At 46.4% G+C, this 18,726-nt stretch overlaps 1 protein-coding gene across 1 annotated transcript in view; it reads left to right on the top strand.

Moving 5' to 3' along the window:
* Positions 1-18,726, top strand: part of Rad54l2 (RAD54-like 2 (S. cerevisiae)) — a 43,451-nt gene that overhangs the window by 16,506 nt on the left and 8,219 nt on the right. Inside the window, exons 2-15 of the mRNA XM_013028049.1 lie at positions 4,076-4,277; positions 5,337-5,476; positions 6,723-6,839; positions 7,448-7,674; positions 8,707-8,889; positions 9,026-9,159; positions 9,800-9,996; positions 11,241-11,583; positions 12,450-12,627; positions 13,070-13,321; positions 13,515-13,633; positions 15,306-15,424; positions 16,496-16,595; positions 17,201-17,431. Of these exons, the coding sequence (XP_012883503.1) occupies positions 4,076-4,277; positions 5,337-5,476; positions 6,723-6,839; positions 7,448-7,674; positions 8,707-8,889; positions 9,026-9,159; positions 9,800-9,996; positions 11,241-11,583; positions 12,450-12,627; positions 13,070-13,321; positions 13,515-13,633; positions 15,306-15,424; positions 16,496-16,595; positions 17,201-17,431 (2,542 nt within the window). The remainder of the gene's footprint in view (positions 1-4,075; positions 4,278-5,336; positions 5,477-6,722; positions 6,840-7,447; positions 7,675-8,706; positions 8,890-9,025; positions 9,160-9,799; positions 9,997-11,240; positions 11,584-12,449; positions 12,628-13,069; positions 13,322-13,514; positions 13,634-15,305; positions 15,425-16,495; positions 16,596-17,200; positions 17,432-18,726) is intronic.

The raw sequence follows: 18,726 nt of genomic DNA, 5'->3' as shown, positions 1-18,726 counted from the left end.
TGGCCCAGAGTGAAAGTTGAAGCCCTTGGCTTCTATAATGTCATATTATTACTTTGTCATTTCAATTGACATTTCCTTTTCCACTTTTTTCTTTTCTTTTTTTTTTTTTTGGTCCGGTCGTGGGGCCTGAACTCTGAGCCTGGGCGCTGTCCCTCAGCTCTTCAGCTCAAGGCTAGCGCTCTACCACTTGAGCCACAGTGCCACTTCCGGGTTTTTTCTTATGTGGTGCTGAGGAATCGATCCCAGGGCATCATGCATGCAAGGCAAGCCCTCTACCACTGAGCCACCTTCCCAGCCCCTCCACTTTTTTCTTACTCTCTTTCCTCCCCATCTATTTTGGGTAGTGCTGAGGATCAAACCCAGGCCCCTCAACTCTCTACCATTGAGCTGGCCTGCTGGGTCATTTAGAAGTATGTGCACATTTAAAAGTGTATATAGGGGCTGGGAAGGTGGCTCAGTGGTAGAGTGCTCGCCTTGCATGCATGAGGCCCTGGGTTGGATTCCTCAGCACCACATAAGCAGAAGAAGCCGGAAGTAGTGCTGTGGCTCAAGTGGTAGAGTTCTAGCCTTGAGCTGAAGAGCTGAGGAACAGTGGCCAGACCCAGAGTTCAGTTCCCACGACTGACCTCCCCCCCCCCCCCAAAAAAAGTGGAGAATTGCTAGATCTTTTGTTTTGTGGTGTTTTTTGTCATGGGGCTTGAACTCAGAGCCTAGGCACTGGTATCTTTAGAAATGGTTTCCCTTTCCTCTTCTTGGAAGGTAGAATGAAGCTGATATTCTTTATCTCTGGTTGGACAGTGCTGAATGAAAGACTGGATTGTAGATTGCAAGGTGTTGTCTACTTGTGGCACACTGGTGCTTATTCTGCTCTGGTGGGTTCAAAGGCCTAATCTTCTGCCTCCCCTGTACTCAAGATTTCAGAAGTAGCTGTTCTGCTTTATGTGATTTTGTTTAGCTTCTCAGCTTCCTAGCTCAGGCAGCTTTAGGATACGGTAAATGACTTCAGCAGAAAATGGACAAAGATTTTGGCTCAGACCTGCCATTCCATCTTACCAGAATCTTGGCTTCTCACATCTCTAATTTTTGCTTTTTTTTTTTTTTTTTTTAGCTCTATGAAACTGTCAAAAGTTCTCATGATTTCTTTGGTGTTTAGTAACATTTCTTGTGCTTGGGTGGCTTCATTTCTAAGCTGCTTGTCCCAGCATTTCAACTTGTCAAAATGCAGCAAGTAAGCCAGGCGGAGGCACACACCTGTCATCCTAGCTACTCAGGAGGCTGAGATCTGAGGATCATACAGTTCAAAGCCAACCGAGACAGAAACATCTGCGAGACTCTTATCTCCAACTGGCCACTAGAAAACTGGAAGTGGCCCTGTGGTTCAAGTAGTGGAGTGCTAGCCTCGAGCAAAAAGAGCTCAGGGACAGGGCCCTGGTCCTTAGTTCAAGTCAAGTCCCATGACGGAACACCCCCCCAGAACAAACAAACAACCTGCTAGTTGTGGGTTCACTGCATCTTAATTTTTTTCTTCTCTGGAATCATGCCACTTCCACTCAATGACTTTGAAGTTAAATTTTTTTTTAATGTGAAAATGAATTTCTAGTTGTTCTTAATATAAGTATTGTCTCAAACTATATTATTTTAGCTAGAAGCAGAAGCTCCGTGTCAGCTACCAGAAAAAATCATTTCTCATAAGCAATCACTCCTGTTACCCCTTTCCTCTAATCCCTGGTAACAACCAATCAACTCTTTGTCTCCATAGATTATCTGTTAGTTAAAATATATATATTCCTTAGTGCAAATATACTACAATTTCTATATCCATTCATCTATTGTTGCTGGCTAAAGAGCAAGCGGTTGTAGTTGATCCCAGAAACTGAGGCTTCGTTCAGAGAATACTAGGTGAGAAGGAATACAGAGAAAAAGAAGTTTGTATGTGAACTGAATGTGTTTAGAAATAGTATATACTATGTCTGACTGTTAAATTTCTATCACATTTGGCTCTGTTCAGCTCCATGCCAGACAGGAAGTTGACAACCAGGCCTCATAACTTGGAAAGAATGTTTGATACAGAATCTGTCTATGTTACTGGAAGATCAGCAGGTTCTATTTTTGCTTATATTTTATTTTATTTTTTGGTTTTCTCCTCTTAGGAGCAGTCTACTCAGGGAACTAGAAGCCAGAAGGAAATACATTTCCAAAAGAAAAGGCAACAGCAACAAATTCCTACAACCCAACAGATCAGTTTCAGACCTTTTGATTTGACCTTCAAGACCTGCCCTCTGTGCTCTGATTTTGTCCTATCTGCCTACTTTATAGCCTCGCTGCCAAGTAGTTTCCAAATGGTTGCTCAATAAATTTGCTTGTGAAATAAAACCATAACAAAACAAGACCAGGAAAATATCAAAGGTCATTATCAGGGATTGGAGCATATATAGCTCAGTAAAAATGAAACCAAATAAAAACAAAATAAGACTTATCAAAACAAGGCCAGAGAAGCCAGCAAAAACAAAACAAAAAACCAAAAACTTAATTTGAAGTGTGTCAGCTCAGCCCCAAATATAGTTGGTGAGTAGGGGAAGCTATAGTGGTGATGGAAATGGCCATTTACATTTGCTATTTCCTTCTGAAGAAATGCTGTCCAAACAGAATATTCATTTGGGAATGAATGAATGAAACAGCTATTCATTTGGGAAGAAGAAGAAGAGCTGTGAGTTAGGACAAATGTGAAAATGCTGTGGAAGCGTTTGTCCTTTGAGAAGGAGGAGTTCCTCCCAGAAAGAGTTCTTTTAAAGGAAAACAGACTTTGCTGGAGTGTTTCAAGTGGAAATTGAAGAGGACTGTTTGAAGGGGAGAGCAGCTAGTCAGACTTGGAGCTTTACTTTGATCTCTCTCTTCTTCCTCTCTTTCTCTCTCTGTCTTTCTCCCTCTCTCTTTATCAAAAAATGATTTTTTTTTATAATGCTGAGGATCTAACCACGGTGCTAGGCAAGTTCACCAAGCTGCACCCCTCCCCCCCAGCCTCTTTTAGTTCTTGTGTCAGATTGCATACATGAGCAGTTGGACCTGGCTTCCTCTCAGTAGAACATGACTGAGCCAAGGCTCACACTAGTTGATCAAGGCTCATTAGTACTCCCTGACACTCTGAGCTCTTCTAGGGTAGTGCCTACCATGTTGTAAGCCCTCATTAAATAGGTGACAAGTAGAATGGGTGAACACTTCAAGGACAAAAGGCAAGGGGGCTTTATCTGATAGTCACACACAAGTGAACATGAGCTGTATTTGGAGCCCAATTTCTTTCTTTCTTTTCTTTTTTTCTTTGTCAGTTGTGAAGCTTCAACTCAACTCAGGGCTTGGGCACTGTCCCTGAATCTCTTTGTGCTCAAGGATTAACAAAACTTCCTGTTTTTGCGTGGCTAATTGGAGATAAGAGTCTCATGGAGGAGTCTCATGGAGGCCAGCGCTGGTGGCTCACGCCTGTCATCCTAGCTACTAATGAGGTTGAGATCTGAGGATCACAGTTCAAAGCCAGCCCAGGCAGGAAAGTCCATGAGACTCTTCTCTCCAATAAACCACCAGAAAACAAAGTGGTGCTTTGGCTCAAGTGGTAGAGCTCTTACCTTGAGCTGAAGAGCTGAGGGACAGTGCTAGACCCAGAGTTCAAGCCCCAAGATGGATAGACCAAAAAAAAAAAAAAGACTCATGGGACTTTTCTGCCCAGGCCGGCTTTGAACTGAAATCCTCAGATCTCAGCCTCCTGAGTAGCCAAGATGGGTGTGAGCCACTGGTGTGGCCTGTCTGGAACCTGTTTTGTGCCTAAGTCTCCTAAGACCATGAAACCTCCTAATTCTTATCATACCACTAAATGATATTAAGAGTGATGGGGAAAATGAGGTAGCGCCAAGGAAGGGGTGACATCATCATCCAAGAAGCATTGTACGCATTACCTGACTTACGGGATTGTAACACCTTTGTATAACTCCTTAATGATAACCATTTTTCCAAGTAAAAACTAAAATAATAATAATAATTCCCTCAGTAAAGCCACCTCTTTCTTTCTCCTTGTTTTTCCCTCCAGACACATCCCTAGAAGGCATGTGTGACACTGACCATGCCCAGCTGGAGGAAGATGGGCAGCGGCCCCCGCGGTGCACTTCAACTACCTCATCTCAGTCTGAGCCTTCAGAGCAGCTTAGGCACCATCAAGACAAAATCCTTGCCTCCGAGGACCCCAAAAAGAAGAGAGCTCAGAAGCCCTCTCATATGAGGAGAAATATACGGTGAGCTTTGCTGAGGGGAAGGAGAGAGGGGAAGGAAGAGGGATACAAGACCTTTATCATAAGCCTGGCAGTAGCAGAACTGGTTAGGGCAAGAGAATTCTCTAATGGTGAAAAATGTTCGTCTGTGTACCTTCATTATAACAGTAAAAGTGCCAGGTCCGATAAAGCAACCTGTAACCACAGTACTCAAGGAACTTTTAACACAAGGAGGATCTAGGTAGACAGAGTTCCAGGTCACCCTGGACTAAATAGTGAGATTTGCCCTCAAACAAAACCCCAATAGTGAAGGTACAACTCAGGCCCAGTGGACTTGGCTACAGAGAATGGATGAAGAAAGGCCTTCACCACCATCAAGGAGCCCTCAGTGTGGCCCAAGGGTAAAAGGAGGCTAGGAACTGGTCTTTCCACTTTTTTCCTGTATTTTTTCATTTGTCTCCCAGTGGTCCACAGAGCTGAAAACCAGCAGCAGCTGTTGTACTTTCCATCTTTTATATGTGCTACGTAGAGAAAGCGGGGACCAAGAGCTGGGAATGTGGCTTAGTGGTAGTGTTCTTGCCCAGCATGCATGAAGTCCTGGATTCGATTCCTCCTCACTACCACATACCCAGAAAAAAGGCCAGATGTGGCACTGTGGCTCGGGAGGTAGACTGCTAGCCTGAGCAAAAGAAGCTCAGGGACAGTGCCCAGGCCCTGAGTTCAAGCCCCAGGACAGGCAAAAATTTAAAAAATATAATAAAATTAATGTTAGTGTTGTTTTTTCTTTTATTTACCTATAAGTACGCCTAAATTTTGTTTTTTAAAAATCTTTTTTTTTGGGGCGGTTCCGGTCGTGGGGCCTGAACTCTGGGCCTGGGCGCTGTCCCTCAGCTCTTCAGCTCAAGGCTAGCACTCTACCACTTGAGCCACAGTGCCACTTCTGGCTTTTTTCTTATGTGGTGCTGAGGAATTGAACCCAGGGCCTCGAGCATGCAAGGCAAGTGCTCTACCACTGAGCCACCTTCCCAGCCCTGTTTTTAAAAAATCTTAAGTGGACCCAAATACTCTCCTTTAAATGTTCAGAAAGCTACTCCGGGAGGATCAATTGGAGCCCGTTACCAAAGCAGCACAGCAGGAAGAATTGGAAAGAAGGAAACGTCTGGAGCAGCAGAGGAAAGATTATGCAGCCCCCATTCCCACTGTTCCCCTGGAGTTCCTACCTGGTAAGCAATGTTTGCCGCAGGAAGGGCCCTTACCTCTATGGAGAAAAGAGATGCAAGCTTCCACAGAGGTTAGAGATAGGTCTGGAATATTATTGTGACTTCTTAGGTATCTTTTAAAGTCCTTTAGTGGGGCCAGGAATGTGGCTCAGTGGTAGAGTGCTTGCCTAGCATTCATGAAGCCCTGGGTTCAATTCCTTGGTACCACATAAACAGAAAAAGCCAGAAGTGGTGCTGTGGCTCAAGTGGTAGAGCGCTAGCCTTGTGCAAAAGAAGCTCAGGGACAGTGCCAGGGCCCCAGGACTGGCAAAAATAAATAAAAATAAAGTCCTTTAGCTTCTTGAAAGCACACAGTCAGAATTGTCACTGGGAAAAGTAAATAGGTCCAGGCACTGGTGGTGGTTTATACCTATCATCTTAGCTACTCAGGAGACTGAGCTCTGAGGATCAGTTTGTTCTTATCTCCAATGAACCACTGAGAGGCTAGAAGTAGAGATGTGGCTCAAGAAGAGTAAAGCATTAGCCTTGAGCCAAACATAATAATAATAAGCAGGAAAATCCGTGAGACTCTTATCTCCAATAAACCACTAGAAAACCGGAAGTGGCGCTGTGGCTCAAGTGGTAGAGTGCTCGCCTTGAGCTGAAGAGCGCGGGGACCAGCACCCAGGCCCAGAGTTCAAGCCCACAACCGACTGGGGAAAAAAAAAAAAAGATGTATAAATATGGGTTCCTCACATTGATTTCACTAAGATCCGCCCCCCCCCCCCCATGGAATTTAACATACCATGGACTAGGACCGTTGCTGGTTGTGGGGTGGAAACAGGAAGTAAGATTCAGTGCAGAAAGCGAATTCAGAAAGAGGGCTGAGGTTTTAAAACACCCTTTACTCCCTTCCCCCTGGAAATTCCACAAGAACAGCATGGGAGCCGGGTGCCAGGCTTATGCCTGCCATCCTAGCTACTCAGGAGGCTGAGATCGGAGGATCACGGTTCAAAGCCAGCCCCGGCAGGAAAGTCTGTGAAACTCATATCCAGTGAACCACCAGAAAACAGAAAGTGGCGCTGTGGCTCAAGCAGTAGAGCGCTTGCCTTGAGCTGAAGATCTGAGGGACGGCGCCCAAGCCAAGTTCAAGCCCCACAACTGACCAAAACAAACAAGCAAAAACCAGCATGGGGAAAGGGTGGTAGATCATTTTGGGAAATATGCTTGAGCTAACTGCAGCTTGACATTCACTTCCATCTCTTCCTAGAGGAAATTGTCTTACGTGCGAGTGAAGGTCCCCAGCTGCCTCCTCGGGTCTTGGCCCAGGAAGTCATTTGTCTGGACAGTAGCAGTGGCAGTGAGGATGAGAAAGGCAGTCGAGATGGTAAGATTCCTCCCCTGCCTCCTGAGACTGGCTATGCTTCTCAGGACGTTTAGTCCTTTTCCCTCCTTTGGTTTGGAACCTACTCTTGACCAACTTCCCTTAATCATAAATAATGTGAGTTCTTCCTCATCAGGTTCTGTGTTCTTCTCCTCTGACAACTGGCAGTAAATTTCTCTCCGCTCCCTGGGTTTGTTTCTACTTATGTTAGTTATACTGAGGGAGATTTCATTGTTAATTGTTACACACCACATGTTTGCGCCAGATTCCAATCCATCTGACCCTCTCTATCAGACCCCCCTGAAAGATAGCATCTCCACAAAATTTTCCTTGTTTTATTTTCCTATATGCAAATCATCGATTTTGACAGTATTCCACCTCCCAGATCTTCCCTACCAGCCCATCCCCCTCCTGTTAGTCCCCCCCCCCCGCACCGTATCCATTTCTCCCCCAATCCCCTTACTGATCGACAGCTTTCAGAGTTTCTCTGTGCTGCCCTCCTGTTTACTTGCAATGTATTACCCACTTGCTATTTTTATTCTTCTCCACCTTCTCCTTTTGAGTGGTGTCTTAGTTTGATCCCCCCCCCCCCGCCCCCTTTCCTTTCTCAGAGGTGATTGAACTGAGCTCTGGGGAGGAGGACACTCTGCACATTGTGGACAGCAGCGAGTCTGTCAGTGAGGAGGACGAGGAAGAGGAGAAGGGTGGCACCCACGTGAATGACGCCTTAAATCAGCATGATGCTCTTGGGCGGGTCCTTGTCAACCTGAACCACCCTCCAGAGGAGGAGAATGTCTTCCTGGCCCCACAGTTGGCACGGGCCGTGAAACCTCATCAGGTACAGCAAATGTTCACCCTCTTATGCTTGCCTTGCTGGGAACATTTGTCTGCTTGCTGGTGATAATTAGCATCATAGCCTTCAAAGTACTAGTCTGATCCCATAATCAGCTATTAGGCTCTATCTTTCTTCCCAGCAGTTCCAGGCTTCAAGATTCTTCTGGCGGGCTGGGAAGGTGGCTTAGTAGTAGAGTGCTTGCCTAGCATGCATGAAGCCATGGGTTGGATTTCTCAGTACCACATACACAGAAAAAAAAAAAAAAAGCCAGAAATGGCGCTGTGGCTCAAGTGGTATAATGCTAGCCAAGAAGCTCAGGCCCTGAGTTCAAGCCCCAGGACTGGCAAAAGAAAGAGACACTGACTGACTTTCCTGGAGAGCAAGGCTTTGATTAAGAAGGTGTGATTCAAAAGACACAGTGGAGACATTCTGATAGGAGCAGAACAGTTTGTGTTGATCCAGGGCCTGGAACCAGGACTAATGAATGAAAGTTTCCTGAAGTCAAGAGATTTACTCAACATAAGACCCACTTCTTATGGACGGATCACGTAGAGGAGATACCCTCCCCCAGGCCCAGGCAGGACGAATGAGAGACCCTGTCAGGAATTTGGTGCTGTGGACTCTTATACAGAAGGGACATTGGGCTGGAAAGGTGGCTCAGTGGTAGAGCGCTTGCCTTGCATGCATGAGGCTCTGGGTTCGATTCCTCAGCACCACATAAGAAAAAAGCGCTGTGGCTCAAGTAGACTGCTAGCCTTGAGCTGAAGAGCTGAGGGACAGCGCCCAGGCCCAGAGTTCAGGCCCCACAACCAGACCCAAAAAAACCAGAAGGGACATTATTCCTAGGCAAGGCTTTATTCTGTATTTTGTATAAAACTAACATCAGGATACAGGGAAATTTCTCTGACTGTTCTAGCTAACTGTGAGAGTAGCTACTCACTTGCTTAATTCTGATGCAGTTTCAAAGTGAGTAGAACTAGAGGCCAGGTCTTTCCTGAGGTCCTCTGACATTTATCTTGTTTTTGTTTTTGTCAGATTGGCGGGATCCGGTTCCTATATGATAACCTAGTGGAGTCTCTGGAAAGGTTTAAGACCAGCAGTGGCTTTGGCTGTATCCTGGCTCACAGCATGGGTTTAGGGAAAACTCTGCAAGTTATCTCCTTTGTTGATGTCCTCTTCCGCCACACACCAGCCAAAACAGTCCTTGCCATTGTGCCGGTAAGAGTTTGGGAGGAGGCTTCACCTAGTGACCCTGCTGAGAAGAATTCTGGGTTACTGAGCCCTGTAAAGCTTCATGTGAAGTCAGCTTTGAGCTTACTCCTTAAATCTCTTTTTGGACTTGGCTTTCTGACAGGTTAATACTCTCCAGAATTGGCTGGCAGAGTTCAACATGTGGCTCCCGGCTCCTGAAACCCTTCCAGCTGACAACAAGCCTGAAGAAGTCCAGCCTCGCTTCTTTAAGGTTCACATCTTGAATGATGAGCACAAGTAGGTCATCTGTTCTCTGCTCTGTGCCCCTTCATCCCTGTTAGATTTCCCCCTGGGACCTGGATGTCAGAACAGTATGTTTTCAGTGTGTGTGGTGTCTTCCTAGATTCTTTCTGCCTTCTTTGGTTGAGTTATTGTTTGTTTCTTGCTGTTTCACCACCATCAGTGATCCAGTACAAGTACCTCTGGGATGCAAGGAGGTTCTTGGGCAACTGGCCAGTTCTGTGTTTGTCATATGAAATCTTTGGCAATCATAGTCTCAGGGAACATCAACACAGCTTTGATTGTAAGGAATTCTTCTTGAGAGGTAGCAAAAAACAATACTTTATCCCTGTTCACCTTTAAAAAAATAAATAAATAAAAGAAACTGGGCACCAGTGGCTCACATCTGTCATCCTAGCTACTCAGGAGGCTGATATCTGAGGATTGCGGTTCAAAGCCAGCCTGGGCAGGAAAGACCGTGAGACTCTTATCTTCAATGAACCACCAGAAAACTGGAAGTGGTGCTGTGGCTCAAGTGGTAGAGAGCTCGCCTTGAGCTGAAGAGCTGAGAGACAGTGCCCAGGCCCAGAGTTCAATCCCCACAACCGGACCAAAAAAAAACCAACTTTGCAGAAATTCTCTCTCTTTACTCTTGTAGGACAATGGCATCTCGTGCTAAAGTGATGGCCGACTGGGTGTCAGAAGGTGGGGTGATGCTGATGGGGTACGAAATGTACAGACTCCTCACTTTGAAGAAATCCTTTGCCACGGGCCGACCAAAGAAAACCAAGAAACGATCTCATCCAATCATCATTGACCTAGATGAAGAAGATCGACAGCAGGAGTTTCGGAAAGGTGGGCAGCCCCTGTTGGAAATTACTCCTGAGATGTTTCAGGAAAAAAAGAATTTGTGTCTGTAATGGCACCTAGCTGGGTATTCAAGGAAGTCTTGAAATGAATTATGGTTAAGAACTAGAAATCCTGATCCTCCAGGATTGTTTGGGCAACCTCCAGTGGCTTACAAAAGGTGGTGATTTCTCTACAGGACACACTCTGGCCCAGGGGAAACGCCCCTGTTCATATTTCTCCCACAGAACAGTTGAGAAGGTAACTGCTTTTACCACTCTGCTGGAGATTTTCTGAGAAAGCATTAAAATATTTACAAAGTGGCTAAATTAATTCATCTAAAGTCAGAAGAGTAGGGCTGGGAAGGTGGCTCAGTGGTAGAGCGCTTGCCTTGCATTCATGAGGCCCTGGGTTCAATTCTTCAGCACCACATAAGCAGAAAAAGCAGGAAGTGGTACTGTGGCTCAAGTGGTAGAGAGCTAGCCTTGAGCTGAAAAAAAAAAAAAAAAAAGGTCAGAAGAGGAGTAAAGCCTGAATTTATAAAAGGAGTTTTATCTCAGTTGCATTTAGTGAAAACTATTCTGTTTGTAGTTGTAGCCAATTCCTCTGAAGAAGGGCCTTTGCTCCTTTGAGGAAGAAAGTTTCTAAGGATTCAAAGAGCATGTATTTTGAAGGTCTTTTTTTTCTAGATTTGCTTCTGTGGTAGAGCTGGGGCGAGTGTTGCCATTTAGCAATGACTGGTAAACAACTGCGGAGACTAGCTAGCTCCTCCCAGCCAGCCTCCAGAGATGAGAGCACTCTGACATGCCCAGATTATTCATTGCTCACCAGACACATTTGTAATCCCAGGCTGGTACTTTATGAAGTGACTCAAGCAAATCAGTTTTGCTCTTAAGCCTAAAAAAATAGTAGGTGGGCGCCAGTAGTTCACGCCTGTCATCCTAGCTACTCCGGAGGCTGAGATCTGAGGATCTCAGTTCAAAGCTAGCCTGGGCAGGAAAGTCCCTGAGACTCTCACCTCCAATGAACCACCAGAAAACCGGAAGTGGCGCCTTGAGCTCAGTGGCCAGGTTAGCATCCTGTCAAACACACACGAGCTTGGATGGCAGGCTCCCTTTCACCAATGGGGGCTGACACTTGCTTTCCTGCTTCCTTCATGTCTTCTGTCTCTTCCAGGGTGCTCCCCTGCCCCTCACCTGAGAGTAAGGGCAGGCCCTCTCACCCTCTGACCCTGGATCCTCTTCCCTCCCTAGAGTTTGAGAAGGCCTTATGCCGCCCTGGCCCTGATGTGGTCATCTGTGACGAAGGGCACCGCATCAAAAACTGCCAGGCCAGCACCTCACAGGCCCTGAAGAACATACGTTCTCGCCGCCGGGTCGTGCTGACTGGGTACCCGCTGCAGAACAACCTTATCGAGTACTGGTGCATGGTGGACTTTGTGCGCCCAGATTTCCTTGGCACCCGGCAGGAGTTCAGCAACATGTTTGAGCGCCCTATCCTGAACGGGCAGTGCATTGATAGCACGCCACAGGACGTCCGCCTCATGCGGTACCGCAGCCACGTGCTGCATAGCCTCCTGGAGGGCTTTGTGCAGAGGTAAGCCGGGCGCAAGGCCCCATTTTCTAAATGCTCAGAGGAGCCGCTCGGGAGCATCGGGCATGCTGAAACTCAAGAGAGCCGCCATCTAGGAGGGCCCTCCCTACCAGTATAACTCCTTTGTGTAAATAACTAGCAGGTGATGGGTCTCTATTTTATCCATTCTCCTCAAGTTTGACCTTCAAATACTCCACTCATAAGTTCACTTTAAAGTTACTTCAGTAACTGGGAAGGTGGCTTAGTGGTAAGTGGTAAAGTGCTTGCCTAGCATGCATGAAGCCCTGGCTTCCATTCCTCAGTACCACGTCCACAGGAAAAAAAGCCTGAAGTGGCACTGTAGCTCAAGTGGTAAGTAACATGCTAGCCTTGAGCAACAGAACCTCAGGGACAGTGCCCACACCCTCGTTCAAACCCCAGGACTGGTAAAAATAAATAAACTTGCTGAAGACACCGGCCTTCATGTGCAGAGAGAAGCAAGAGAGAGCCAACATTCTACTGACCTGGGGTAAATGTGCATCGGTGGTTCTGCAGCATGATCTTAGCAGTTTTAGCATCCCAGTGGGTAAAGCTTAGGTACTCTGAAGCAATCGGTCACTTCCTCATTAAGATGGCCTATGTAAAAGAAAGCTCAGAGGCAGCCCTGAATTGCCACAAGAACCTGGAGTTCATACCTCTGCTCTCAGTCACCCAGTCAAGTCATGACTGGTGCTATGCCTGGTTCATCCTTCAGATAACTTTCTTCACAGTGCTCTTACAGCAATGTGTTTGTTGTGGTCCTCAAGAAGGAGGTATGGCAAAAGGGCTAGGTCCTGGTTTTATCTTGCACTGACAGTTGATGGCTACTTGTGATCTCTTTGCCTCTGTAGGAGAGGCCACACTGTGTTGAAGATTCATCTTCCTGCCAAGGAAGAGAATGTGATTCTGGTGCGGCTGTCTAAGATCCAGCGAGATTTGTACACACAGTTCATGGACCGCTTCCGGGACTGTGGTAACAGTGGCTGGCTGGGGCTGAACCCCCTAAAGGCTTTCTGCGTGTGCTGCAAGGTGAGTTGGGACCTTTGGAAAGATGGTTGGAGAGAGTAAGGACATCCATAATCCCTAGGGAGTTACTCCCACTTGGCTGGGGGAGGGGGAGGGAGGATCCTTGATAAAGGGAGGAAAAAGTAGGAGAGGCTACCTTAGAGATGCCTAGCGTACTACCACTTACTTGGTCCACAGCTCCACTTCTGGCTTTTTTTTTGGTGGTTAATTGGTGATAAGAGTCTCACAGACTTTCCTGCCCGGGCTGGCTTTGGTTTGCAGTCCTCAGATCTCAAGCTTCCTGAGTAGGTAGCTAAGATTATCGACATGTGAGCCACCACTCAACCTGATGCAGTCTTTTGGATTAAAGAATTCTTGGTATGAGCAAGAGCACGTCTCCAGGCTCCTTGGGACCCTCTTGGAGTATTCTCTGTCCTCTACCTCTCCCCACTCGCTTTAACCTCAGATCTGGAACCACCCTGATGTACTGTATGAAGCCCTTCAGAAGGAAAACCTGGCCAATGAACAGGACCTAGATGTGGAAGAGCTTGGCTCAGCAGGAACCAGTGCCCGCTGCCCACCCCAGGGGATAAAATGCAAGGGAGAGGACAGCACCCTGGCTTCCTCAATGGGAGAGACAGCCAATAGCAAGTTTTTACAGGGGGTTGGCTTCAACCCTTTCCAGGAGCGTGGCAACAACATCGTAACATACGAATGGGTAAGTCCAGCAGATCCTTCAGTAGCCATAAAGCACGGAGAAGGGAGCATGCCTGACCTGCCTGGGAGGGGGCTGGGTGTACAGTGTGTCACTGCCAAGATCTGCAGGGCACTATAAAGATGACCGGTGGGCTGCTGCCTCCAAGGGAGAGAATTTCATTTATATTCCAGACTGTCTCATTTCTTTCTTACAGGCCAAAGAGCTTCTGACCAATTATCAGACTGGAGTCTTGGAAAACTCACCTAAGATGGTATTGCTTTTCCACCTGATTGAGGAAAGTGTAAAGCTTGGGGACAAGATCCTTGTGTTCAGGTAGGAAGAGACAGTTCTAGTTGGGACTAATGCATCTCTGGGAAAGATTAGCACAGTGCCTACAAGACTAAAAGCCCCAGTCCCTCGTTCCCCTGAAACCAAGCACTTAGTGTGAGGACTGTCATACATTCTTCCCTCATTTCTTTCTTTTCTTCTCCCTCTACCCCTCAGTTTTTAGGGGTTTTGATTACTCTTTTTTTCTCCACAGAGAACAATTAGAACCTTAGGCTAATGATTGGAGATCACAGGATACGCTTTAAACTGTGGCTAAAGTTTTGTGACTAGAAAGTATATATGGTCTACCAGGTCTAAAATGTTCACTCTTTGGCCCTTTATAGAAAATGTTTAGCCAGGTGCCAGTGGCTCACGCCTGTAATCCTAGCTACATAGGAGGCTGAGATCTGAGGATCATGCTTCAAAGCCAGCCTGGGCAGAAAAGTTCGTGAGACTCTTATCTCCAATAAATCACCAGAAAACCGAAAGTGGCGCTGTGGCTCAAGTGGTAGAACGCTAGCCTTGAGCTGAAGAACTGAGGGACAGTGCCCAGGCCCAGAGTTCAAGCCCCACAAACAACCAAAAAAAAGAAAAGAAAAGATCTTTTTCTAGTCAGATCCTAGTCAGATCTCTTTTTCTGTATTTCTTTTTCCTCTGGTACTGGAACTTGAACTCAGAGCCTGGCACTGTCCCTTAGCTTTTTCATTCAAGGTTGGCACTCTACCACTTGAGCCACATCTCCACTTCTGGCTTTTCAGAGATCGAAGTCTCACGGACTTTCCTGCTTAGCCTGACTTCAAACCATGATTCTCAGATCTCAGCCTCCTGAGTAGCTACGATTATATACGTGAGCAACCGGTGCCTGGCTCTAGTCTGTTTCTATCCCTCCCCAGTCTTTTTGTTTTGGGGGAGGAATGGGGTGATACTGATGCTCGAACTCTGGTCCTCCTGCTTGCCACCCTATTGAGCCACACCTCCAGCCATCCCAACCTTTTGTATCTAAGACCAAAAGAAATGAGGGGATTTGTACCAGAATCAGATTCTCTACAAGCCTAGTGTTCCCTTGGCTTGAAGGATCACTTTGAAGAGACTGTCTGCATTTTTTGAAAGCAGCTGAGTGGTTGTCCCTAGTAAGATCCCTAGGGCTGCCTGTGGTCCTCAGTCCGTTTCAGTGTTTAGTCATTAGGTACTGGTGTGTAATGCTGAATCCTAGTTAAGTATTGGGCTTTAAACTCCTAGATTTTTTTTTTTTTTGTCCAGTTGTGGAGCCTGAACTCTGGGCCTGAGCACTGTCCCTCAGCTCTTCAGCTCAAGGCTAGTGCCCTACCATTTGAGCCACAGTGCCACATCTGGCTCTTTTCTTTTTGCTTATGTGGTGCTGAAGAATTGAACCCAGGGCCTCATACATGCAAGGCAAGCTCTCTACCACTGAGCCACCTTCCCAACCCCCCCTAGATTTTTCTCAAGGGTGGAAGGTAGGGGCTGGAGAATCTTGGTAATAAGTATGTGGATATCTCTGCCCCCATTAAGACTTAGGAGGGATACCCTCGAGTAACCTTTGGGAGGGTTACTTCTTACGGGGAGAAGGCGGTGGGAGTTCCTTCGCACTATGAGAACGTTACACATTAGTAGGGGTCTTTGGGTTTGGGAGCCATCTGAATCACATCTTCCCTTTCAGCCAGAGCCTTTCCACCTTGGCTCTGATCGAGGAGTTCCTAGGGAAGCGAGAGGTGCCCTGTCTGCCTGGTGCCGAGGGTCAAGGAGCACAGAAGTGGGTTCGAAATGTCAGCTACTTCCGTGAGTGTTGGCTTGCTTTTGTTCCTGAAGCGTGCAAGATCTGCTTAAGGCGTCTTTTCTTTGTCTTTCTCTTCTCTTCCTCTACTCTCCAAGTGCAAACTATCTGTGACTTACCAAGGAGCAGATAGATAATACCGCAAGAGCCAGGTGTGTATGAATCACTTGTACTAGGGGCTGGCAGGCTTGGGAGGGATGGAAGAGTGTAGAGAAGTAGAAAGCAAAGGCCTTATCTTCATTTGAGAGAGAACTCAAGGAAAATGCTTAACAGAACCAATGGCATGCCCAAAGTGAGTTCCAAGGAGGACAGAATCACTATGGTAAGCCTTCAAGACAAGATCATTCCAGGCGGAAAAAGCAAAGTGAGCATAGGGTCTAAATCATGCTTTTTCCTCAAGGGGCTAGAAAGTGTGTGCGTGTGTGTGTGTGTTCCTCAAGGGGCTAGAAAGTGTGTGTGTGTGTGTGTGTGTGTGTGTGTGTGTGTGTGTGACCTGAAGAAATATCTTAAGTCACAGGTACACATACAGTCACGGCACATAAGCAAAATATACAGTATATCTGTGGTTTTCAGATTTCATTAACACATGATGTGTGACTCAGTGCTAGTGGCTCATTCCTGTAATCCTAGCTGCTCCAGAGGCTGAGATCTGAGGATCATGGTTTGAAAAGCCAGCTCTGGCAAGAAAATCCCGGAGAATATTAACTCCAAGTAATCAGCACATAGCTAGAAGTAGAGCTATGTCTCAAGTGGTAGAGTACCAACCTTGAGTAAAAAAAAGCCAAATGTGAGTGTGAACTCCTGAGTTCAAGCCCCAGTACCGACACAGAAGCAAGAAGACATGGTGTGATCTGAATACAAATACCAAACAATTCTCCATAGGTGGAACAGTACTGATAAAACGTTGGGAAATTATTACTGTGGTTCTAGGGTCTGTCTATCCTGGTTGGTGGAAGATGTATGGCAGCATCCCTGGCCTCTGCTTACTAGATGTCAGTAATACATTTGTTCAATGATTTTTTGGGGGTTATCCTGCCCTCGTTTGTCCACTACTTGTGTTTTTCCTTCCTTCCTAGGGCTAGATGGTAGCACCCCTGCCTTTGAGAGAGAAAGGCTCATTAATCAGTTCAATGATCCCAGCAACCTCACCACCTGGCTGTTCCTTCTCTCTACAAGGTGAGTGGAGCCTGAGACAGGAGGGTCAAAGGATTGTGTCCAAGCAATTGACCACCTGGGGTAGGGGCCCCAAAGGCTCCTCCACGGCTGTCAGAAGAGATCTGTTCAGGTTTATAACTTGATTTTGAGGTCAGATGGGGGATCCCCAAAAGGAAATTGTATTAGAAAAGAGTTGTCACTGTCATATCAAAAAAAAAATATATATATATATATGTAACAATACACATATATATGTAACAATTGACATAATTAAGCTTTTCTCAGTCAAGTGTGCTAAGACTTACAATATGATGAGTGTGAAAATGCTTTAAAAACTGAAAAGCAGCCAAGTAGGTGGTGCACACTTGGCAATCCCAGCACTTGTATAGGGACCTTCTTTTGGTACAGAGGGGTGGAGAGCTATTGGCTCTATCCTGGATTTCAGGTCATGCCTTTCAGTGCTGCTTGAGGTTCTTATGTATTAGTAATCAGAAGACAGCAAATTTCCTTTCTATTGTGCTCAAGACAAAGAATGATATTGTGGTAAAGCTCACAAGAGGGGAAAGCTGATTTGAAACCCATCTTTAAGACTAAGGACTTTGTAATTGTTGGCTTACGATTTAAAGGGCCGGATGCTTGGGCGTGAATCTGATTGGTGCCAATCGAGTGGTGGTCTTTGATGCTTCCTGGAACCCTTGCCATGATGCCCAGGCAGTATGTCGGGTGTACCGTTACGGCCAGAAAAAGCCCTGTCACATCTATCGCCTCGTGGCTGATTATACCCTTGAAAAGAAAATCTACGACCGGCAGATTTCCAAGCAGGGCATGTCAGGTGGGCCAGAGACTCTTCTACACAGGTTGTCATCCCAATAGTAACAAGGCAGAATGGGGTATAAAACCTAAGCAGGCTTTGAGGAATAGAAAGTTGGCTGTTCTTCTCATCTTCCTGATTCAAATCGTTGCTTAAAAGTTAATTGAAGGGCTGGGAAGTTGGCTCAGTGGTATAGTGCTTGCCTTGAGCTGAAGAGCTGAGGATCAGCACCCAGGCCCAGAGTTCAGGCCCCATGACTGGACCCAAAAAAAAAAATTGAAGCTGGGCATCAGTGACTCATGCCTGTCACCCTAGCTGCTCAGGAGGCTGAGATCTGAGGATCACAGTTCAAAGCCAGCCTGGGCAGGAAAGTGTCAGACTCATCTCCAATTAAAAAACAAAAAAACACCAGAAAACCGGAAGTGGTGCTGTGGCTTGAGCTGAAGAGCTGAGGGACAGCACCCAGGCCCAGAGTTCAAGCCCCATGACCAACCAAAAAAAAAAAAAAGGTGAATTGAAGCTGGGTGTCAGTGGCTCACGCCTGTAATACTAGCTACTCTGGAGGCTGAGATCTAAGGATCGTGGCTGGAAGCCATCCCAGGCAGAAAAATCCATGTGAGACTCTTATCTCCAATTAACCACTCAAAAACAGAAGTGGCACTGTAGCTCAAATAGTAGAGCCCTAGCCTTGAGCACAAAAAGGCTCAGGTCCTCCATTCAAGGGCTACAACTGACAAAAAAGTGAGTTGAACTGGGTGCCTGTGGTTCACACCTGTAATCCTAGCTACTGTTATCTGAGGATCTCAGTTTGAAGCAGGCCTGGGCAGAAAAGTTCCTGTGAGCTCTTATCTCCAATTAACTCCTCAAAAATTGGAGAGCTATGGCTCTGCTTCAGGTGGTAGAGTGCTAGCCTTGAGCAAAAGAGCTTAGAGAGAATACTCAGGACCTAAGTTCAAGCCTCAAGACAGGCAAAAATAAACAAACAGTGAGTTGAGTTTAATATGTAAGTGAGCTTTAATAGTAAAGTCCAATGTAGTTATGTAATTATCAGGGCCTTGCACATTTGACTTCGGGATGTGAGATGAGTTCATTTTTCAGTTATGCCAATCATCATCATAACCCTTTATTCAGCTGATCTTTATTCTTGCGGTTATTTTGTTGTTGGGGGGGGGAGGTTGTGCTTGACCTTGGGCTAGAATTTAGGGCCTGGGCACTGCCCCAAAGCTTTTTTTTTTTTTGGGTCCGTCGTGGGGCCTGAACTCTGGGCCTGGGCGCTGTCCCTCAGCTCTTCAGCTCAAGGCTAGCGCTCTACCACTTGAGCCACAGCGCCACTTCCGGCTT

Source organism: Dipodomys ordii, unplaced genomic scaffold (genome assembly GCF_000151885.1).
Source record: "Dipodomys ordii isolate 6190 unplaced genomic scaffold, Dord_2.0 Scaffold107, whole genome shotgun sequence".
Lineage (NCBI taxonomy): Eukaryota > Metazoa > Chordata > Mammalia > Rodentia > Heteromyidae > Dipodomys > Dipodomys ordii.
This window is presented reverse-complemented; position numbering and strand designations above follow the sequence as displayed.